The sequence below is a fragment of the Diadema antillarum genome, unplaced genomic scaffold, assembly GCF_040938485.1.
Source record: "Diadema antillarum isolate AM-2024a unplaced genomic scaffold, OU_Dant_1.0 scf00000038, whole genome shotgun sequence".
Classification (NCBI taxonomy): Eukaryota; Metazoa; Echinodermata; class Echinoidea; order Diadematoida; family Diadematidae; genus Diadema; species Diadema antillarum.
This window is the reverse complement of record NW_027270927.1, coordinates 3,772,723-3,797,500: the sequence shown is the minus strand read 5'-3', so window position 1 is coordinate 3,797,500 and position 24,778 is coordinate 3,772,723. Positions and strand designations below refer to the sequence as shown.

Sequence of the window (24,778 nt, the reverse complement as noted above, 5' to 3'; positions counted from 1 at the left end):
TAAATAACCCAAGGCTTATTTCTTAATGACACAACCAAGGTTTATGGAAAAATTATGGAGAAACCCCAAATGATATGTGGATTAGAGAAATGCAGCAATACTAGTAGAAAACACATTAGAGAAGTTTGAGCAATATCGGACAATCCTTTATAAAGTATTGAATCTCTAAAGTTTCGGTGCCGCCATCGCTGAATCACACAGTTGGCATAAAACATTCCCTCGAGAATCGTTATTGACATTCTAAGGGTAGTATCATTATACCCTGCTTTCTCAAAGAGGTAAATCAAGTGCTCTTTCAAAAGTGACAATATGTTAATATTTTTCTTTATATTTCTATCGTTTTATCGTTGCACATCCACGACGTCTTGAACCATAGTAGTCTTCTCATCCAGCGATATCAGCACCGAAACTTCAAACATCCATAACTTTCGAACCGATCGATCGTGCGATTTTCCTCAAATTTCGCTGACGTGTTCTATCAATATTGCTGCATTCGTTCAATCCACACACATTCTGTATTTAGGCTGCATTCCATAGAGAGAGAGAGAGAGAGAGCAACTGTGAAACATCAAGTAAAAGCAGTGCCTCTAAATGCCACTTGGTTGTGACAATAGAGGACAATCTTAAATCACATCAGAAACAAATTCTAGACTAGTATGCTCAAAGAAAATTCGGATATCATAACAAAAAGAAGAAAAGGAATTATACGATTAAACAAATATTTTGTTTACTTACCTGTAGTAAGCACGTTTGTAATCAAGGATTGAGAAAAATAATACATAGACATGCAAATTTCAACTTAATCTGAATGAACACCAAAGAATGAAAAGAAGAATGAAGAATAAAAAGTGTTTCTTTATGGCGATGTTGATTTAGACATATGAAGCACATGAAATCTGACTTGCGTTTTTGACTATACAGATTTTATTTAATTTTTGTGAAATAGCATGTGGCGGGAATTGCTGAAGGTGACTTTGTATCAGGGAGGCAATCCCAGATTTTAAGTCCATTATACTTGATTTTTTTTTTTTTTTTTGGGGGGGGGCAAAGGCTTATCTTACCATTGGTAATTAAACTGCTTTTTATTTTGGTTCAATAAGCATGAAAGATGTTGTTTCTTCTGAAAAGCAAATTGTTTGTGCGTTTTATTACTGTGTGTTACTGCCACCGCTGTCAGAAGGCTGTGATATTATACTATACTGTACTACTAGATTCTCCCTTGCAATGCAAAAACAAAAAACAAAACAAAACAAAAGTATAACCTGCAGTTTTAATTCGAATGAACATTGTAACCGACAATAGATACAATGCTCTCAAGCCAGTCTTGCCTGCACAGATGGCTTCCCCTCTACATGCAGGATGTGCGGTTAGTTTAATAACCGAGTTCATCATGTCTGCACAGGTTAACCCTGTACCCACTCCTTCTTGCTCCCAGCCAGGTGCTTCCGAAACAGAATGGGTGAGGGATAAATATTACTCCTTTTTGACAAAAAACAGCAACGTCAACCTTCGGAATTTGTCCCCTTTTCAACCCGTTCTCCCCTCCTACAAAACCTGCAGCACGATTTCTTTCTTGCTTCTTGTGCATCGTCTCCTTTTTCTTCTCTCTTCCTCTTCTTCCGCTTCTTCCGTTTCTTGTTCTTCTTTGATCTTGTGCAGTAGTGGTTAGGACATACGATACGAGCAGAGGGAATGCGTGTTTAAAACCCATTCGTCTGTCGGTGGTTGGTGCAATTGTGTCAGCCAGCAAAACTTGTGAGCTACGCTTTTGCCCTCCATCAGGGATTATCAATAGGTTCTCCATAATCATATAATAATCTGAACAAGTATTCCTTACTTTGTTGCACCAGATTGCCCGCCAGGAATGGGATGCTTCCAGAACAGGGAAATTGTACAATAAGTTACTTGGTATAGTGATGATGGCGGTCATTATTTCAATCTGATTACTCAACGCGTTTGAATCCCGTGAATGAAGCGCCATAGAAGCGCCATATCTAGTGTCATCACTGTTAAATCATCACAATTCTTTGACATTTTGATGGGCAGGACTTATACTTTTTCATTCTGCCTGAATGCATGATCAATATCACAGTAGAAGACTTGGTGAAGATTTGTCTTCACTAAGACCGATGTTCTTGGGAACCATTACAAACTTGAAACTCTGACTTTCTATTTCTCAGTCCTATCCCAATAAAAACCTTGCTTTTATTGCACTTACCCTGTTTATCAAAATCAATTTGACCATGGAATGCATTCTTCATTATGAAACTGAGAGATTTAATTAATCAAACTTGGACAACCCCATGACACACAACAACTTTATTCTCGATTTACAGACAGACAGTGCTTCGACTAGGTTCTTGGAGCTTTCGAGTATCTTTGGCCTGCAGGGAAAATGACAAAATGAAGAACATACTTCATATTCAGTTATTTCAATACATCTGTACACGTGAAATTTACATTCTTCGCAAATTTGTATTCGCGCTTAAAAGGTGAAAAAAGGGGAGAAAGATATATCGAAACCAAAGAATTTCTACGAAATATTCTTAAAGGTCATTGCTCCCTTCAGCTCGCATTCCAGGTCTCTGATTCGCCAGAAGGATCAACGGTATCTGTCACCATAAAAAGTTCTTTAACCTTTAGAACAGATGTGACACCAAAGAGCCAAGTTTGAAACAAAACCACGGACATATGTGATAGGCAGGCGAGAGGGACAAAAACAAAAGGTCAACCCAATTCTCAAGTTCGCTGCTGTCATGAGACAATTCACAAATTCAACACACATCTCCAAGACTATTACCTTTGAGTTTGTATGAAATGGTAAGAATTGGAGATCATTTATTTTAATTATAATAAAGAACGGTTTAACTTTACCGCACTGTGAATTATACAGTCGAATTTTATGTAGTCTTTAACCGTTTAGTTCAGAAGTTGATTTCCTTTACACATTATTTTGGTGAGTTTTGTGAAGTAGCCAATTGTTGTTATTGTTGTTGTTGTTGTGATTGAACAAGAAGTGAGAGTTTGCCATGGCCGTCTTGATACATATCATTTGGGGCATAAAACTTTTTTTTTAACCTGAGAAAAACTCCAGTTAATTTTCAATAGAATTTTTCCTGTGTAAATTCCATGGCGGAATCATACTAACCTGATTTTTTTTTTCAAGTTCCTTCCAGAGTTTTCCTCAGGTTAAGCGTTTTATGCAACAAACGCCACTCTGTGTTGCAATACCTCGATCTACAAAAGTGGGTTCACTACTGACCAAATAGTTCACTTACTGTCTTCGAAGGGAGACTTACAAAAAAGAACAACTATCAACCGAATGTATCGAAATACGATGAAAGAGAGACTCGGAGAGAATAAGAAATATGGGTCGACGACTTGTGAGCCCGCCTCGTCCGCCGTGATGTCAACGGAGCAACACCTGTTGTCTTAGCGTGACTCACCGGCTTGTTTCTCGGAGCGGCCCCGTCTGGCACGTTTGCTATCAACAAAACAGCGCGCCCTTTGATTAACAAGCTATACCATCGAGGTCACTGTCAAGTGTACAACCATGACAAGTTAAAGTCACTCGGGTGGCTCTTGTCGCTGATGTTGCTCCAATACCTTACAAATTTTGTGGCGTCATTGCATAAAATGAACGATCATGCTTTGGCATTATTGTATCATCAAGGACATTATTTGTCATAATCTTCGCTTCTACGTATATAGGCCTACTCAAGATGCATCTTTTCAAAATTCCGTCGTTTATAGCTATTAAACACGCATATTAAAAACACCCAAAACAAAAACAAAAACATTATTCAGTTGGATGGGGGAATGCAGTAAAACAAAAATGTAGCATTAAGAGTACTCTTTTGGGTCCCACCCACTTCATACATCTGAGGATGTCAGAAGACGACAGAATACCAGGCCTTCAAAGTCGGACCAAAATTTCGTTTAATTTTTGTTCAATGGAATCTAGGTTTAAAGTATTACACTTCATTACTACAAATGCACACTGAAGAAAGTCCGGTGTTAAATATGAAATACCAAGCTGGTGTTAAATTTCCGGTTCTCATTTATGATGTTAGATTAACACCTCCGGGTGCCATTTCAAAATATAAAACTGTTTTTTTTTATAGTTTCTTAGTTACTGCACTTATTGTTGATTTTGAACTTCAACAAGACAATCAAGAATTTTCCGATAAAGTACTTGATTTTGGAAAAAAGAAATGTGTAAACACATTTACACCACGGTAACACCAGTTGGTGTGATCTCCTATTGAAGCTGGACGGGTGTTATACCATTGACATTAACACCAGCAATATCAAATCAACACCATGCGGTATCATTATTGAATTAACACCAGCGCAGTTTCAAAAATATCACCAGATACAGTGTCAAATTAACACCACGGAGTGCCAGGTGAACACTTTTCAACACCATCACAATACATTTTCTACACCTGTGGGTGTGGTCCTCCGACACTTGATCGGTGTTAGATTTAACACCCATGGTGTTGAATTTAACACCGATGTTTTTACAGTGCATGCAAAGGCTAAATGTTTATTTAAGATCTATGTTTAATCTTAATGCATAAGGTTTTAGGCTTAATGTTAATTGAAGATTTTCAATTTTTAATTGAACATTTTCAATTTCTAATTGAACATACGGTTTTATCGTTCCTCTAGATGTTACGAAATGATTATTAGTAATCCGGAATAAAATCTTACTAAATTATTCTGGTATTCAAGGTGACATTTATGAGACTATATTTCCTTTCAAGGGATTATAATACTATAAGCCTCGTTGATTGGCGAAAGGCGGCATTTTGCTTTAAAGGGTGCGTCGCGGGAGAGGCTTGTTTGACTTCGTTAGCGGGATACATGGTTGGCATGGTAACCGCATCCTGCGTCCTGAAGCCAATTACACCAGAGGGTATAAACGCCGATAGCTCAAATGATTATAGCAAAGATCCACAACTTGCATTACACACGGCCCCACTCCCACCCCTCTCAATCTTTACACACCCCTCCCATTTCACCAATATACACCCCAAAAAAGAAAAATCAAACAAACAAAACAACAGCAGCAGCAAACCAACGATAAACAATAAACGATAAAAGTCAAGGAAATTTACCAGTCCACGTTAAACATGTTCTTTGCCGATATAAAACCGAGCAATCAACTTTAATAGCGAGCTTTAGCTCTGCGACGTGAACGCTATAGGACGACGCAGTAGCTGTCTTGCGCACGTGCAGAACCCCATTTTTAGCCTAACAGCGTCGTCCTTAGCGTTCGCGTCGCAGATCTAAAGCTCGCTAATATCTCTGAAGTAACTGCCGCTTTGGCATTTACAAATGTGATCACAGAATTTTTCACAATGCTTAAGTATATTTTCTTCTTAATTATCTCTTTTGTAATTGTTTAATAATAAAATTATTGTTCCATAAAGGTCAAGTAGGGGATGAAAATATTATGTACTTTTGATGAACAGCTGGTGTTTCTCAGTGGTTCTTTAGATCTTTGGATAAGAAGAGTTTGTGTCATCGTTATATACCAAATTGTATATCCTGCATGGATACACATTTGTAAGAACCATCTGAAGTATCGCACGTGATCGATTACCTGTCCCTGTTCGCTTGACATTGGCGTACCTTGCACGAGCATGAAATGCATGGACCCGCCCAGTAGACCTTTGTATACATAATAAATGCAAAATCAACCATATTAGCTGTCATGTGTTTATTTGTTGTTATTGTTTTTATGTTTTAATCCATTCCGGACGGGAATCTGGTGGGTCCTAGACAGAGTCTAGGGAATCGAGAATATTGATGCATGGAGGTTAATCTCTGAAGGTAACGAGGACATCGACTTGATCTCATAAGGATGTCTGTTGTTGAAGAGCTTGGATTCCATTCAAGTTTGTCCCCGTCAACCTGTCCAGGGACCTAATAATTGTACGATGGCACCGAGAACGAATGAGAGCAAGAGAGGTAATAGAGTGAAGGCGGGTGGGTATGGGGTTCGAGGGGAGAACTTCTGCGATCATAAAGCGCGCATATCATGATGATGAAGAAATACACTTACAGAGAAGAGAGAGAGATGATGGCAACAGAAAGGAATGCCATGACGATTAGATTTTTATCTAGAACAGTACGGTAAAGGATTTACTCAGTAATCCCAGAAATGACAGTTGTTGTAGATTTGGATGCCATTCAAAATTTTTCTTAATCCTTTCTGACCAGAGACTTCTTGTTACGTAATTATTTCGATATCACTGAGAACCAAGTACATAACTATTTTCTTTCAGTTTAAGCAGTAATATTAACTGAGCAACTGAGAAGACTACAAGAAACAGGATGACTATGCAGAGGACCAGAGGAGGTGGACATTTAAAAAAAAAATAAGAGTTGAAAGAAAATGACAATATATCAAGTCATGATAATTTTGTGAAATCTAATTTCGCAAAAAAAAAAAAACTTAATGGATTAAGTTAAGAACACAATCAAGGAAGAAACAAAAAAGAGAGAAATGAAATAAACGGATAAAGGACAAAGGGGACTCCATATCATGTTTACAGCTATAACATACAGAAAACTTGAATGAGATCTGCATGATACATACAAACATATCTGTACATGCAAACAACATTATTTTTTTGCGACAAGGTTGGCCAATATTGTTATGCAAATGTTCTCTTCACAGTCGCCCTGCAGTTAGAAAGTGATCTTCATTAAAAAGACATCGGCAATGCTCATAAATATCATAATCAACAACAAATTCCTTAATAAGAGCGAATGAATGGTGTCAGAAATGTACCTACTTATTAGTAAAGTAATCAAAGAAATCAAATTAGAATACAACATTTTACCATCGTCTTTAAAGTACGTCTATCTGTGTACTTTTGTGTGTTGCTACTAGAACGTTGATAATTATGGAGTTACGAGGAAAATATTGGTAAATGCGTTGATACATAATGATTCTCATAAACATTGAAAATATCATTGTACAAACAAAATTAGTAAAACTTAGTAGCAGTGCATTTTCCCATCCCTGAAGTTCAACCCTAAATTCACTGTCTTAAAAGCATATATGTATCTTTGATACTATCTGAGACATCCCTTTCAAATGAGCACTCGAGATAGGATTATTCGACAGTTAGAATTAGCCACCTTTAAGCAGTGAGTCCATTCAATGACTTTCATATGACCGCTTGGACGGCTCGTTGACATTACGGCAGGAGCACAACCTGACCCCCTCACTCGCTTGATTCCGTTAGGCTTATTGGCATTTCCTCCCCCCTCACCGCTCGGGAAAGTAGCCGCTCTGCAATCGATCCCCCAAAACGCTAGCCTTCAATTGTGACGTATCCAAGAGCGCGCAACTCGGAAAGGGCGAGAATTGCGTTCGTCTGGTGAGAGGACTTCGGAGGATTTCTTATGACGCGCGGCGCGGAGGCAATTTTTGCATGGGCGAACTTTCCAAAGTTTGACAAAGAAGAAGCAGAAGAAGAACTAAAAGGACAAAAGCAAAGCAAAGTGACGAAAGCAAAGGAGAAGGAAAAGTTGGATACTTTTATGTTTATAATCGTTCCAGGGACACGTCGAATTATGGCTACCTTTCAGCGTTGACTTTGCCTCTAGTTTTTCAGTGGGACTTTAACCTATCTGAAAAAGAGTTGAATTCTTTCTGTCCATAAAGTTGTGGTACGAAGTTTCATCATCCTATTGCCTGCAAAAATACTCCGATATGATGTTGCACGGAATGGCAAGTGTGAAGATCCTATCGTTTTTTCTCCTCCTCATTCAGGTAAGAAGATATATGTCTGCAAACAGTCAATTGACAGATCCTTAAGTACTCAAGATACTTAAGGATTACATTCTAAAAGATTTCAAAAGTTGTTGTTTGTTTGTTTGTGTGTTTGTTTAGGGTGGTTTTGTTTTTTTTTTTTTTTTTGGTCGATTGGACCTATATCACAGAAAGCTATAGAGTAAAAACATTAATGCATAGACGAGGCTTTAGTAAAAAATGCTGTTAGCTGTAATAAATACGTAACTTTAGTTGATCAGTATTTTCATCGTATCTATCTATGTGTGTATGGACGTATGGTCATATGCCTCTGCCGAACAATGCAGAAATGTGCAAATGCTATAAACCAAACTACTCAGTTGGTAGTGACCTAGTATTTCGGGATCAAGCCTCACTTTGATGCTGAATAGAAGTGTTTCAACGATCCCTTGCTTAGCAAAACCTTTTCGGGCTCCACGGCCCGATATTCTATCTCTTTATAACTCTATAACTTTTTTTTTTTATCTCTTCTCGATCATGATAATGTGTAAAAGATGGTCAATACCTGTATTCGATATTCTAGTGTCAATTTATATTTTAAAAATGTCTTTACACAATGTCAAAAGGAGGGAAAAGGAATAGATGAAGTTAATAGCAGATACAATAGTTGCTAGGTATTGTCCGTGCAGGGTCTGCTGATGAGCGTTATTCGTGACAAAGTCAAGATGGGACCATCCTACACTAAAACCTGGTAATAAATAGTCACAGCAAAACATGTCAGAAAACCTATAACAAGTTTAAACACAACCCTATTACAAAAGTGTCGAGACCTGGACTCTTGCGTGATATGGTTGCGTCATTGATGTAAACAAGAGACCTGCTAAGAACCTCATTATTTTCTCAATTGTTGCGGAATTAAAACTATAACTAAATCCTAAAATGTATGACAAACCTCAGCTGCCCTTTAATGAATGCTCATCTTTTTCGCCCTTTGTGATGGGAAAATTAACTCGTGGATTTATCTCATATTGTAAACACTGTCAAAAGGCAGTGCATGAAAGCGGAATACAGAATTTTCAGCTGTAATTGCAATCGGAACTTGGCCAAAGCGTTTTTTTTTTTCGAAGTGATTTCAGGCGGGAAATTAGTCAGTAGATAAGGCCATCAAACTAAAGTGTTAGTCTGTGCCTGATGCCTGACAAGACAAGTCTTTTTTTTTTCTCTCACTGTCTCTCTCTCTCCCTATTTGTATCGTGTCTGTTATAGGCACAAGATCCAGGCTATTTGTTTTCTTTTTTTTTTGTTCCTTCATTTTTATTTCTTAATTACTCTTGCTTTCTTCCCATGATAATTCCTGCCTGTTATAGCTAAGATTTTCACACAAATTTTGCGTTTTATTAGGAACATTATCATTCGAAAACATAGCTCTTTTTTGTGATTCGTCATTGAATACCAGCCACATCCTTCTGTAATCATACGTTTATACACTTAATTTTGATTTTTTTTTTAAATTATAACTTTTGTGGTGTGTATTGCACACACTATATATACGAATGTTTTGTATTCATGTATGCCGGTTTCTGACACAGAATATCGTACTGCAGATCAATCATTTTAACATACATAATGCTAATCCGCTGACTGACTTTGCTTTATCTACAAATAATGCACATTGTTCATTGTTTTAAAACGTATCCCACTTGACGAATATATCCTTTCAATGCCAGCTGTTTTATGACGTCATCACAATTCACAACTTTGTTTGATGCTGCCATGATTCTAAACACGAATTTACAGCGTAGGCCTAATATTAGCCCAACCCATGTTCAGTTGGTTTTTTTAAAAAACTAATGAATAGAATGAAATGAAATAAACAGATTAGAAATATATTATCAAATTTGACACAAAAATAAGGAAGGTATAATAGGGTCTCTGAAAGTTTCGTAACGAAATAGGCCATGCGACACTTGGCGCTCCATACAAATTGTCCATGGTTTAAACAATGGTTTCAATATTGTACCACGTTCGTGAATTCGGGCCATGTTTCTTTGGACCTTATCGGTAAATGACAGAACCCCTATGGTGTCTTGATTGCCTAATGCATGACACACAGCTTCCCTCCTTGCATAGACGTCACACGCACACATCCCAACCCAATGACATCAAAAGTTGTTGATGGTATGGTGTAAAAAGAAACTTTTGTTTCGTTCTGTCGTGTGGAATTTTGTTTGTTGTTTGTTTCTAACACGTACGTATTAAGATCCTTTGAAAATTCGAGAAAAGCATAAAAATGTGTGTTATTGTTTTTACGTTATCATAAATATGTAAAGGCAAGATCTGTAAATTTTTCTCCTTGTGTGTGTGTGGGGGGGGGGGACATTTTAGATAAAATAATGATCTAGCTCACTTTCCGAAGTAAAACACAAGTGCATCGTCTTTGATTCAAATCTTATGAAATAGTATTATGTTGCGTTATGCCTACATCAGATGTGGTTATAGGAGGATGCATCGTGGTATTGCGTAGATGAATGAAATATAAATGTTTATTGCCCAATATCTTGGCAATGTCTTTGACAATGGGAATTGTGTCAGGAACCTTTGTAGATTTGGACTGCGTTTCTACGGCAGCTGTTGACAATTTCGGGCGGAAAATCGGGCATCTCCGAAAATGTAGCTCCCAAAAGTGACTCAACACTTTCTTCCAAGGAATCCATCCAGTGCCTACAACTGATTTGACGGTTTCGACTGATTTGCACCCACCCATGTCAACTTAGATAAGCTTGTAAAGTTGGACAATGTTTTTGTACAGCAGGAAGGAGTGGTTTCAGGAGACGCTTTGGTTTATTAAATTGACTCGACTTCATAAACTGCCAATACTTCGTGCCATCTTTCTAAATGTCAGCATTTAAAGGACAAGTCCACCTTCATAAACATGTGGATGGGGTGAATGCAGCAATATTAGTAAAACACATCAGCGAACGTTTGGGGAAAATCGGACAATCTGTCCAAAAGTTATGAATTTTTAAAGTATCTGCGCAGTCACTGTTGGATGAGAAGACTACTACAGTGTATGATGTCACATGCGTAGAACGATAAAAGGAAAATATAAAGAGAATTTCAAAAAAGGAACAAAGAAAAAAGTGCACATTCCTCGATTTGTCAATGACGTATGTTAAGGGTATTTATTATCCTGCCTTCTGAAAGAGACAAGTCAAGGTGTTCGCTTATTATTCGAGAAAAGTGAAAAGTATGTTGACATTTCTTTATATTTTCTTTATATCGTTTTACACTTGTGACATCACAAGCTGTATAGTAGTCTTCTCATCCAGCGATGGCAACATTGAAACTTCAAAATTCAAAACTTTTGAACAGATTGTCTGATTTTCCTCAAACTTTCAGTGATGTCTTCTACTAATATTGTTGCATTCTCTTAGTCCTTATGTATATGAAGGTGGAATTGACCTAAGATATGATTCTACTACACACACACGCGCGCGCACACACAAACACACATAATAACTCCGCCTTAATCAAACTACCGTCACTCTTTACCATCACTTTTTTTAAAGCAAAATGATTTGATAATCAAGGGTTATTCTGATATTCATTGACCGAAAACTTCTAAGTGAAAATGAGAGTAATCTGTTTAGGCATACATGAGTGAGCACATATTAAATACAAAATGACGACTTTTCAGAAGCCGCTAAAGTCATTTCGGTAGGTCTGTGGGTCATTCTGCTTCTGGCGAATGCCTAAGTGTTGCTGTTGTTTTATAATCCTGTGTTTGACCCCCCCCCCCTTATGCAATGTTAACAGTACATTTATGCAATTCTTGCTCCTTGATTTTTTTTTAAGGGCGCTTACTAAATTACGACACAACAACTCTCATTAATGTAATGTTCACATAATTAATGTGCCTTTACGTGTTGGTACCCAATATCTGATGTCAATTCTTTCAAAAAAATGAATGGATTTTGCAGTTTTGTGATGGTTGAACATAGCTTTTCCCCCTAAAAACTGTGATTATCCAACCGTAAAAAAAAGACATAATAGGTTTCACATGTTTGAAGGAGTTGAACGATGGACGACAAAACAACATCACTCAAACATGTGAAATGTTTCATAGACACCCCCCCCCCCTTGTGACTCTTGTGACATTTGAAGAGTACTTCTTAGTAACTGTTTTTCTTTCATGTACGCTTACCCACGCGCAACTGAAGAGGTCTTTTTCATTTTTACACAGAAGCTAGTCAATAAGTGTAGAAATAACGCTGCCAAACTGTTTTGCTCAAAACGTTTTTCTTTGCAAAGTTACGCCATTTTGATTAGGGAAACACTTTTTTTGTTGTGCAACATTTTTGGGTCGTTTCTATATTTTAAAAATGCCGTTCTCCATGGCGTAGTATGCAAATGAGATCCTCTTTTTGCCCGCCCAAACTTACTTATCCAGTGGCATTTTTCAAGACTTGAATTCTACTCACAAAGACACAAGCATTACTTTGAGGTTATGCAGCTAGATAACTTCTTATTAAACGCGGCAGTGCGAAGAGTCGTGTAATAGCTCGCACTTGTAAAGGATCTCTCAGCAAGCGCACCTGTTTGGGTGCCTCATGATCTGTATCTTTCGAGGGACTGACCACGTAACTGTCACGAAGGATGACACTCCGTCCATCTCATCCAACGACAGCAAGTGGGGAAAATCCCGTGACCCATAATGCAACCCTGACGGACATCAACTTCACGTTATCTATCGACGGGAGACATCTTATCCAGTACGCCATCTGGTTAGATGATATCACCCCTCTTCACCAATCCCTTTCTACTTTTTTTTTTTGGAGAATCAAACACACAGACCAATACTTAAATGACTTCTTAAAAATCTGTCTTGCGAAGATTTTTCAAAATGTTTAAGCGACATTCCTATTTACATGTCTTAAAAATGATCGCCATGTCATATTTAGTATTTCAACGTCAATTTGCCATGACTTCATCCAGAAAGGAGGGATTGTTTGCAGTCGACTTCGATAAATCGTTGTTTCCCTTCGAACAACAAGCAGGCCATTGCTAAAGCTTATCTCGACTCACAATCCAATCCCTTCGGAAGGAAGCGCAATCCCTCGATGAACTTCGGGGAATTTCTCGCTTGCGTTCCCGCAGTTTATTATACTCTTTCGCTGAGCACTGGAGGGAAGCAGCCGAAAAGAACTAGCTCAAGACCTCGAGAGGCGTAGAGGCAAAACGTCTTCATGCAGATCCAAGAGTTGCGAATGCAAACCAATCTAGGAAATTATCTAACCCGAGTCAGAAACCATTAGTAGTTAGAGTATAGGAAAAAATGATTACATACAGAGCAGTTTTGTTAATATCCAAAAGATTTGAATGCCATAAACACATTGCTTAGCACATAATCATTATAGCAAGTGAAAATACTGACAAAATCAGCAAGCTATATGTGTAGTAGACATAGTTAGCAAGATTGTGATCACATATTTTGGAGGAATCTGTGCGTTTCTTTTCCTGACAGTGTAGCTTGATACCCCCGTGAGAAGGAAGTTGCGTCTCAAAGCAGACACGGCACCTCAGCTCCAAAATCAGACTGAGCACTTCTGACGAGAAGCACCCTTGCTTATCTCCAGTCTGCAATTGATAGTCATCGACGAAAGTAACATACATTGAAAGTTTTTAGATGTCGTGCGCGCTTTTTTAGGGCCTTACTGCGAATGATTCTCAAAGATAAAAGGCTATATTCAAACCCAGACCTAATATTATAACATCACATTAAAAATGTGTTAAATGTTCAATGTAAGAACTCATGATGCAATGGAATTAAATCTGTATATTACTCTGCGTAGTAGCCGTTTTCTATTAATTACCAAGAGTACTATAATCACTCGTTGTCATGAGAGGTTTAAACGTACCACTATTATCGTCTGCTTGGCTTAGATAAGTTTAACTGTGTCAGAACCGCTGTTTCAGTACTCCATTGTAATTTTCAATGGAAAGGTATGTAAAGTATGGAAAGGGTTAAGCTGCAATGGAGACAGGGAAGTGTGGTTAACCCGCCCTAACGATTAAGGGCTGGTCGATCTTCTCTTCTCCCCACATCACACATCGAAGACAGCAACTATCGGAAGTAAACATTTGAGGCTTGCCAACCTTAAAGAGAAACTTCGATCCACGATGAAGTTGATCGTCACGAACCGTAGCAGATGGAGCAAACATTGCAGTGGATATTGGCACTGACATTATTTGACCAAAGCTTCGAAAAATCACACATTCCAGTTTCCAAGGTAGCGATGTTGTCATAATTACGTAATATGCAAATCCTTTCCGCCACTGATGTCATGGCTTCCCACCTTTTCGTCAGATGATTATAAGGGTAAGAAAATGGCGCCTTTTTTCAATCTAGTATGATTTTGAAATACATCTCCCCTCAAATGTCATAGTTGTTGGTATTGAAACAAAACTTCTCTAGAATGTCTTGATGCCAGCATGGCTAATGATATAATTTCTTCCGTTTGAATCCATTACTCTGTGAAAGAGGAAACTAAGGGAAGATTTATGTGCTGTTGATTGATTTTATTAGGGTGCCCAGAAGCAAATGCCGCCACTTCGTCCGTAAGTTGACTCGCCCGTGGTGGATGCGGAAGGCATCGACCGGCGATGCGTGACAAGTGAGAAAGGCCCATGGCCATGGTTAGCGTTGCCCAAACAGGGTCAACCCGTCTGTACACTGTCACCGATCCTCATCTGTATTTGCCCAAGCAAGTTTCTAAACTCTTGATTCTTTTTTTTTTTTTTCTCTTCTCCTCTCCAGTAACCTGACTTGAGGCAAATCCGTCGAAGCGTGCACCATATTCTGTAAACATGCATGACCAACCCCAAACCAAATAAATATCGGCGAGACTTACAGTATCACAAACCGTGACATTTGCGGGGCAAGTGAGACATGACATTAAAGGGATCCTCCCCCCCCCCCCCCCCAAAAAAAAAAGATCTGCGTTAAAGATGTTCATTTGAAAAGTGAAGATGAAGTGATGCGCGTTCTGAGTTCCTTTGACGGGTTTTAGCTGTTTAGCTGTCATTGTATGTTTCTATACTACAGTGAACAGATTCGTCTCTATCATCATGATCATCACTAACATTGTTCTTATATGATCGCAGGCAAAGACCTATTATTTCATCTATCATCTAACAAGCGGCATTCCTTTCTGTACGAGGTAAAAGCTCTCAACTTTATTAATTCCCTTAAAAGTTGTATAGATTATTTTTAGTCCCCGTCAGTCGCTACTGTATCTTTCACTCGATTCATAAACTTCATCTATTCTATTCACCAACAACATTTATTCACATAGATTTATTTTTTAAAGTACAGTATTCACGAACTGAAATTTACTTCAAGATACTTTACAAGTGTATTGTACCCAGCTAATTCCTGATGTAGGAAGTTCCTAACTACGGGGGAGGGGGGGGGGTGAAAAATATCAGGCTTACATGCTGGGTAATTACATATTCTCATGAAGCCATCATTTGAACAGTTTACTTTCATCAGGTATAACACGGATATTTGAGGGAAATAGACCAATGGGATTTCTGTTCCTAGCCAGAGGTATAACTTGTCTGTCATATTAGAAAAAAAAATGATTCTGCCAAATTCTAAAGATAAAGTGGTTCATACGAAAACCACATATTTGAGCCAATCAAGGAAAATGATATCACGTCTGCCATCTGTAAAACATACAATGATCTTTAGCTGCTTTGTGATCAATTACATTGAAATATGAGCGATTGATATGAATAACCACAGCGCACAGTTTTATAATGTGTAGACGATTCTCGAGCAATTAGCTACCTGTCCTTTCGACAGGTTGCAATATAAAAATCTTGGATGATTTCCAGGCATGTCCATGGAAACCGCGCGATGGCTGGCACGCACAGATATATTACAGGCTTGACATGCCTATACCTCCAGGTTTTTTGTCGTAATCTGTAATTCTTTCACTGTAAATGTATTCTAATTCCATATTCTACATGGTTAGTGACATTTTTTTTAATGGCACCAAGACAAGTACGATGATCATTTGGGTCCCTCATAGTCCGATAACAGTGTTATCACAACCTATATGATGGGGCCAGGAATGTAAAATTTATTGCCAAGTTAAGGGTCAGTTGGAGCAGGGGGCAATAAGTAATAGCAGCTAAAAATGAATACCATGAATAAAACGCATAAAATGTATTTCATTCATTGCTGTCCACGAACACTCATTAGTTGATACATTTGATTATATAAAGATAAAAACAAATGTTTTTGGTACATGTATTCATGGATCTGGTAACTTCTGATTACTGTCATATTTTTGGGGTAAAATAGGAACGGAACCCCCCCCCCCCCCCCCCCATATCCCCCATTCATCAAATAAACTTTGAATTCCTCTTAGAATTGTATGCTCTTTAACATTTCATAAAATGGTTTCTAAGTATCTCGAAAAAAAAAAGTTAAAAAGTGGATCCTCATCTCAACCAATACTATACCATCCCTTTAAAAGCTACGTCAAAGAAATATGACTTTTCTTCTTCCTTTTTTTTTTTTCTTAATTATTGCTAATCGATCGAGCCAAATCTTGGATAGAGAACTAGTAACCGTTTTGTTTAATTTATGAATACTTTTGCTTTCTTCGATATTCTACCTTGTACTAGCAACTGACAAAAGCGCTTTTGACTTAAGCATGTCAATCTCGTTCCCTTTGTATCAAAACGCAACCATGCAAGAACGCAGTGTCATTTGTCACCTTCAAGTAGCTCGGCAGGTGGCATACCTCGGTCGGACTACCTCTGTCTCTCCCCGAATTTCCCATGCCCGCGAACCGGAAGCATGTAATTTTGATGACCCATAATGCCTCTTGAGGGACAGTTCGGTGTCGTCTGGAAGACAAAGGAATCCTTAATGTCACGTTCTCTCATAGCAGGAGGTTTTTAGAAAAAAAAAAATTAAGATCTAGGACTTTGGCATGAGCACTCATCCTTCGCTCTTTATTGAGTATGAGAGCAGACGACCGCCGAGGGATTAAAAGTCGATAATAACTATATCGATAGTCAAATCAATGTTTAACCTTTCATTACATTTAAGCATTTAAAACTGACCTGTAAAGACAATACGCTGTATGCTACTCATCATGATATTTCGCATGACACTCCCTCCGTTGTACAGCAGGTGGAGTCCTCTGACACCGATTAGCAATCTATTGCAGCCGGAAATATCAAATGAGTTGTCTAAATGCCTGGTCCTAATTAGCCGTATTGGTCAGGTGGTGCTGAGCATTATTCAACTCCCATACATAGCCGCCAAATGGCTTCCCACGAAATCTTGTTTCAAGCGATTAAATATAAAGGGCAATAATAGTGCGCCTTGTCCAATGTACAGCAACTGCATAGTTGCATTATGAGCAAATATTAAACTCCTGCTGAACTGCATAAGTTCAATTATCTTTTGTGCAAGAGCATAATAGTATTGCGTATTTAATTAAAGCAAATTGTCAACAATGTACAGTATCTTATTATTATGAATATCACTACATTATGTTCGAGTTTGGACTGTTATTTAGGGCATCAAGTCACTAATTCAGCAACGCTGCACACAATTTGGTCGTTTAGAGCCATGCATCCGGGAAAGATTAACGTGAAATAAGTGTGCGAGATGAACGTGATTATTCCCTTTTTTAAGTTAAGTTTTAAAATAGGCTTTTCTGCATCCGTTTTATTAAGAAAATAATGGTTGTATATCTCAAGATGCTGCGGAGTAGAACACGGAAGTGTTACCACAAATTTCGAGAGATTTCACTGAAACGTTCTAACTTCGTTCTTTTTATGATTTATATTCCCTTCGAATTCAGCAAACTGATGGCACTCTATATAGCTTATGCTCCTCAACACGGTTCCATGACATTTGCTCCTGCAACAAGAATATTTCTCCCATGAAATATCTGCACGCCAAGACAAACATATATTCTAACCACTAACGTAACCCTAACCCTAATCCTAACTCTCACATCAAACTAAACCTAAAATTCTATCATAACCCTAGCCCTAACCCTAAGTCCTTGGAGAAAATAAAACCGGAACAATAATTTTCGCAGGAGCAAAATGTCGTGTCACCCCTCAACTTACACGGGAATACAGTCATGGTTTACGTAAGGATTTCGTTAGAGGAAAGGGAAGTCTTATTACATCTTTTCAAGAGATTTCCTCGGATTAGGCTTGATTTTTAAACCACTGCTTAAACGGGAACGGGAACGGGAACCGGATCGGGAACCGGTGGTGCCACGAATCAATCATATGCGGAGATTTACAATACATCTCTATGGCGACGGGTAAGGACAATTTCCATTCTGCTGTCAATCAAAATAGTGAGAACCTTCTGCTCTTTAACCTTGAAACGTTAACTCTAACCGAGTCTCCTCGTTTGCTCTCCAATCTTGCCTTATTACCGCGGAGCGTACACCCGTTGGATTTTTGTTACACGCTCATCATGCTCAAAGCATGAAGCTATAATAGGAGCTGCTCCCAGCTCTTAGTCAGAAAGCGGCAATTGGGGACTAACCTTAAAATTAACCGCTGATGGGCAGATCACGGATGCGGCCCAACTGGCTTAAATTCAATTAGACATCATTTCTTCTTTCGCACAGGTGTTTCAACATATCTTATGAATATCCGCTTCAATATTTTCTCATTTTGTTTGATTCTATAGTGATGGTAACTAACTTTCAGGTGTAAAACTCTTCCTTCTCAGTTTTTCTATTGGAGTATCATATCAAATGAAACATGATGCGTCTTCCACGCGGACATACGGATTTTGGGTGTGCTTTCTTTTTTTCATGAGAAATGAAATTTGATAATGAAGTGAATACAGTTTAAAGTATATGAAAACGTCGTACCTTTGAACAAGTGTGTGTGTGTGTGTGTGTGTGTGCAGGTGTGTGTGTGTGTGCGTGTGTGTGTGTGTATGTGTGTGTGTGTGTGTGTGTGTGTTTTTGTGTGTGTATTTGTGCGTGCGTGTCCATGTGGGGAGGGGGAGGGCGTGGACTTGCATAAGTCTGCGCCCTAGTATAGTGGCATGATATTATACAATACTATTCTCACCCTGAATGACAATGCCAGTGATAGCAAAGAACGAATTAAGGGCGATGGACTGATGGCTAAGCTTTGACAATAGAGCCAAGCCAATGCGCCAAGAACCATTGTACCCTATATGATTTTATGATATTCTGTCCCTCGTCCATCGACAGAAACCTTACACACACACACACACACACACACACACACACACACACACACACACACACGCACGCACGCACAAAATTTCATAATGACATAATGGTTTGATTGGCCAATGCAAAGCAGAGACACTTTTGCATATTACATCATCCGTCACACTGGGAGTGTGAAATGGACTTCATCTGATACATGAGTAATGTTGAAGACCGGGATACAATGCATTGTCTTTGGTCATTGCTATGAGATCAATGGAGAGCGCAAAATCTCAGATATATTCTGTTTATAACCTTCCAATATATTTATAGCTATCCTCAGACTCATGTTTTGCTGAGCGTGTAACTGCTTTTGTTGTTTTTGAATTATTCATTTCCACAAGAATGACAGATGTGAAATAGTGTTGAAGACGTTAAAGCCCCCGTTCCACTATCACGATTTGGACCCCGATCTGTCCCGATCTAGCAGATCGGGAGAGAGCGGCAAAAGCGTACGGGGATCGGAAGCATCGTAGCAGCAGCGTGTGGGGGTCGGGGTTGGAGCGGGCAGTTTTTCAGATCGGGAAGAAATTTTGAACCGGTTCAAAATTTCTTCCCGATCTCCCCGATCAAAATTGGCATATTTTTAATCGTACGGCAAGCGGGGAGAGCGTAGTGACAGCGTAAACGCAGCGGGGAGAGCGTAATGACGGCGTAAACGCAGCGGGATGAGCGTAACAAGGTCTTTCTGAGCGTAGCAACATCGGCACAAGAACGGGAAGTAATTTTAGCTGTAATTTTCGAAGAAGAAGAAGAGATGAAGAAAAAGAAGAGAAGAAAGCAGCGAAGCAGCTACCCAAAAGGCGAAGAAAGAGAGACTGCACGTGGTGCTGAAAGAGGAGGAAGAGGACATAGCAGAATTTTGAAGAATATGAAATCATCTACAACTGGAGGAAGACGGACTATAAAAGCAAGGACATCAAGAAAAATCCTTTGAAAAATCAGCACGTCTTTGTTTATACAATGCATTGCTGCAAAAGAACCGTGAGTTGAGGAGGCTCTTCAAGTTCAAGTTGATTTATTTCACTTCCAACAAACAAATAATAAAAAATACAAAGAAACGCTCATATACACAGACGTCATGAAATCAGTACCACAATGCGATGAACAGAATAACATTGTAAAAGAGATGCAGGCAAATTATCAACAGAGATACAAATAACAGTTACGTCACTGTGGTAAATGCATACAAAATATTGCTGGAAATGGAGGGGACTGCTAAAAAGCAGAGCTTGTAGTATTAGAATGCAGTCCCCTCATAGAGAAAAATATATAATTGCAAAAAACAACAACAACAAATTTCCCTAAGCGGTAGCAAAAAAAAAAAGACAGAGTAATACACACATACATGCACACATACGGACGCACATTAACAAACACATGGCGGCTCTCTTGTAAGGAAAAAATTGATGAGAGGATAGAAAGATATAGTAGTGAAGAAGGTAGTAAGTCCGAGGTGGACAAGGGGGGGGGGGGTGGGGGGAGGAGGGGAGAGGAGAGGGAAATGGTGGGTCATAACCAGGGCACTGGAGGCACAGAAGCACGGGCTCGCTGATGAAGAAAGAGTAGTGAGAATAACGAAGCAACAACAACTTTGAAAATCAAAAGTAAAAAAAAGAAGAATGAATCGTCGAGGTCCACAGTATATTTCTTCGGTTCTGCATGCTAATAAGTTGACTGACTGCTGACCCACAGTCGAATCGGGGTACATCGGGGCACATCGGGCACTTTTCAGCTCTCTGAACGGGGTAACAGCGTGATAAGATCGTATAGATCGTTCAGAGCGTAGATACAGCGTGCATTGATCGGATAACATCGGCAACATCGCACTAACAGCGTAGCTACATCGTTCTAAAGCGTACCGGCAGCGGCAGAGATCGCAATGTCTAATTCCCGATCATCGTAGTAAGAGCGTAGCAAGCACTTGGTAGTCGTAACTGCAGCGTACTTAGAGCGTTCTAACATCGTACTGTGTCCAGATCGGCTCAAGTTTTACCCGATCCTTCCCGACCTGAGAAAATTGTCAAATCGTAGCGAGAACGGCATAGTGGAACGGGGGCTTAAGAATACTGCATGACTTTGGTCGTTGCTATGAGATCAATGGAGAGCGCAGAATCACAGACATCTGTATATAATCTTTTAACTATGTCCTCAGACTCAAATTTGCTGAGCGTGTTATAGCTTTTGTTGCTTTTGAATTTTTGCTTTCCACAAGAATGCCCAGATAAAATTATGAAAACCATTTAAAGTATTTTTCCTGTACGTTTTTTTAGGGTCTTAATTTTTTGTTGTAGTTTTTTGTTTGTTTGTTTGTTTGTTTGTTTGTTTGTATTTCTTTGAGAGAACGAATCAATCTCACACAGCGATATAGCTGTTGTACCAGAGGATATCTGACTGAATTTTATGATCTATTTAGGGTCTATTTGTGAAATTTCGATGAAAGAGGCAATGCATCTCGCGCTAATTTATTACCCATGGTTCTCTTATCTTTTCCGCTCACTTGATGACGAATCGGCTTTGAGCGCAGTGTCATATTTATAGAACCACTCTCCGTGCTTTAATAGCTGCGCTCGGAGCACAATAGGCCCTATAGCTAGGGAAGCCATCTTTGACCCATGCAGATTATGAACATTGATGATAGTAGTCAGACATGTTCTCTGTCATTATCATTACATTTCCATTTGTTTGTCATTATGTTAGTTTTTATTTTTCAATAAGTTCTTTTCACTCTGTGAGTGATGAGGATGATGAAAACTAGGAGATGACAATCGTTGTGGCTTAGGTCTAATTGATATCTAAGGACTGCTCGTCTGCTTTTTTGGCAAAACTGACGCAGTACAATAATCATTTTGTGCATGCCTGTTGGCCAGCGTGTTAATAAATCTGCGTCGATATCATAATCGGATGGAGGGTTTCAATACATCTGAAGCCTTGCCAGTTTTCATGACCAGGATTGCTTCAATTATCAGCAAATTCTGTAAAAAGGCAATCATACTCTCAGATAATTACAATGACAATCAATTGGTGTGGCTTCATTAAAAAGCTTGTCTCCACGAATCATGAGCAATTTTAGCTGTCCATCTCGATGCTGACGCCAGTCCATCTCGATGCTGCTAAAGGTCGTCAATGGGAGTACAATCTTGTAATCTATAGAGTATAGGTCCTAATCATTAGAATGGATAATTGAACGCGAGTGCAACTACATAGTATTCAGCAAATATCCTTTCCTTTAGTTCAATCCTCCTTATGTCTCATCTGGGGCATTTCATGAAGCATTTTGTCAGATATTTTTTCTGACAAACTGTTATAACATAAGCTACTGAAATCCTTACATCTGGGGGGCATTTCATGAAGCATTTTGTCTGACAAGTTGTCGGACAAATTGGGCTCTCAGCCAATCAGATGCAGGGATTTCAATAGCTTGTAACAGTTTGTAAGAAAAATATCTGACCAAAATGCTTCATGAAATGCCCCCCTGATTGACCAAGAGCAAATTCGTCCGACAAAGTTGTCGGACAAAACGCTTCATGAATAAATGCTCCCCTGGAGTGATCAGTAGAATGAATTACTGAATGTGAGTGCAACCATTTCAGCAAATCCTTCATCAGGGCAATCCTTTTCATGTTTCGCCGATCAATTTCCATACTGAAAAATCATAAGGTGCAATGTCGACAACTTTGACGAATTAAAAAAAAAAATCTATTTCGCCATTCGGGGAGGTTCACGGTCAGTCAGTAGTCACAGTCAGGTGTGCAATAGTTTTACCATTAGCACCTCCACGTATGTGGTGACGATATCATACGGTTAGTATCATGCCTACTCTTTTAGACTGGGATGAACGTCGTCTAACAGGATGTAAAACGCAGAGTTTCGAGATTGGATATTGTTTCATTTCATCTGTGGTCGTTTGTGCTTTCCTCGCGGCAAAGATGAGGTCCAGTTTTCAGATTTACTGTCCAGAGTCATCCAGCCGTTTGGAATATTGACTCGCCTATGGAATTAAGAAAGTGTTAGTCATTCGTATTTTTCACAACGTCATTGCTCTGTCTTGATGATCGCAATTTCTTATGACATTTGTTCCCAGTTCTTCACTTTTCCCAAGGATTTGTCTTTCGAAAAGATAGAAAGGGGTTCCATGCATGATATGTGTTGGTTTGCAGGTGTGAGTGTGTGTGTGTGTGTGTGTGTGTGTGTGTGTGTGTGTGTGTGTGTGTGTGTGTGTGTGTGTGTGAGTGTTTCCTCCAGTGTTATGCACTTGGCAGTGAATAGCAGCACACAACTACAGCTCAGCCGATTGCTGGGTGTTTATTAAATTCTCATAATCTAATCACAATCGTGAGTAACCCTCACGTCCCATGCTAGTCGAGACGAGAGACACTTTCCTTGGGTATAAATCTAGTTGAAAAAATCCCAGCCCGATTTCGGCCTGAAAATTTGATTGGTCTAGACTTCAAATAAAGCCTGTCCTTACTCATCACTGGACCCGGTTACTGGGTGTTCCCCACAGTCTCCCGATCATATCGCCATGGAAACACTGCACCCGTGACAGACGGTTTGATGGGGAATGACCTAGTGCGTTCTAATAAAGCAAATGGGCGTTCTTAAGGGATCATTCATTACTTTGACTCTGTCACTGGACAACCGGGCCATCCCTGGAGAAAGTCCGAAAATTAATCATAGCTTTTTGCTTAACTCGAGGAAATTGTGTCCCTCAACTTATGCGGATTCCTAAGCACATTCATCTATCATGTCTTATCAAATGTGACGTATAGGCCTACAGGTACATTGTATCACAATTCTTCCACATTCGTTGCAACTTTCAAGATTACATCGGCAGCACCAGTATGACAAACCACTGCCAACAACTACACACACTCTTTCTCGTAAACATAAACTAACAAGCATTAACATACAATTTTGTATCCCGAAGCGCACAGGGGTGACCGCAGTCCATGAAGCCCACCCCACCCCCCCCCCTCCATAATGATGATGATAGTTATGATGATAATGATTTGAAGAAAAAAAAATGAGCAATCAAGCACCAGGCTAACAAACACAAAACGAACGTCAACGTTACCGTGTGTTGATGAAATATCATGGTTATTTAATTAGTATCACGTTAATGTGGAAGTTATCCATATATTGGCGTCGAATATAACATGAAAAAGTTTCACACGTTTTCGTGAAAAAAATGAATATCGGGAGTTTACACATAATCATAACATTTTGGTGTAGGTGATAATGTTATTATGTCACAAGTATATCCTATTCACCTGCACTCTAATCTTCCTACATATCTTCTTCTCTTTTTTATGAAAGGAAAATAAACAAGCAGAGTCTCTTGCATCAAATTACTGTCGTATAGTAACACCTTTGTAATTATAACTTTGAAGGGAGAGGAGTTGTAACTGCTATAAATTATACACCATCAATTAAAGCACGATATCTACAACACTTTTGTGTACATACCAATCGCAGACAGAATTGAGACGCGATAAGTTTCTATAAATACCATCTTCTGATTTGCATCTTGTGGTTTTGACAAGTATCTGTTGCTTGGAACATTTCATACTTACTTTCAGAATTTGAGTCCGGCTTTCAATGAAAATAGCTTACTGTTCTGTTCAGTTTTATCATAATCATTAAATTTCATTTCTGCATGATTCGGCATTGCAATGTGAGGGTAGCATCGACCACTTGG

The 24,778-nt window shown here is 39.0% G+C and overlaps 1 protein-coding gene across 1 annotated transcript in view; it reads left to right on the top strand.

The window, feature by feature from the left end:
* The first annotated feature begins 1,390 nt into the window (after positions 1–1,390).
* Positions 1,391–24,778, top strand: part of LOC139709927 (uncharacterized) — a 43,331-nt gene continuing 19,943 nt past the window's right edge. The window contains exon 1 of the mRNA XM_071621886.1: positions 1,391–1,459. Within this exon, the coding sequence (XP_071477987.1) occupies positions 1,391–1,459 (69 nt within the window). The remainder of the gene's footprint in view (positions 1,460–24,778) is intronic.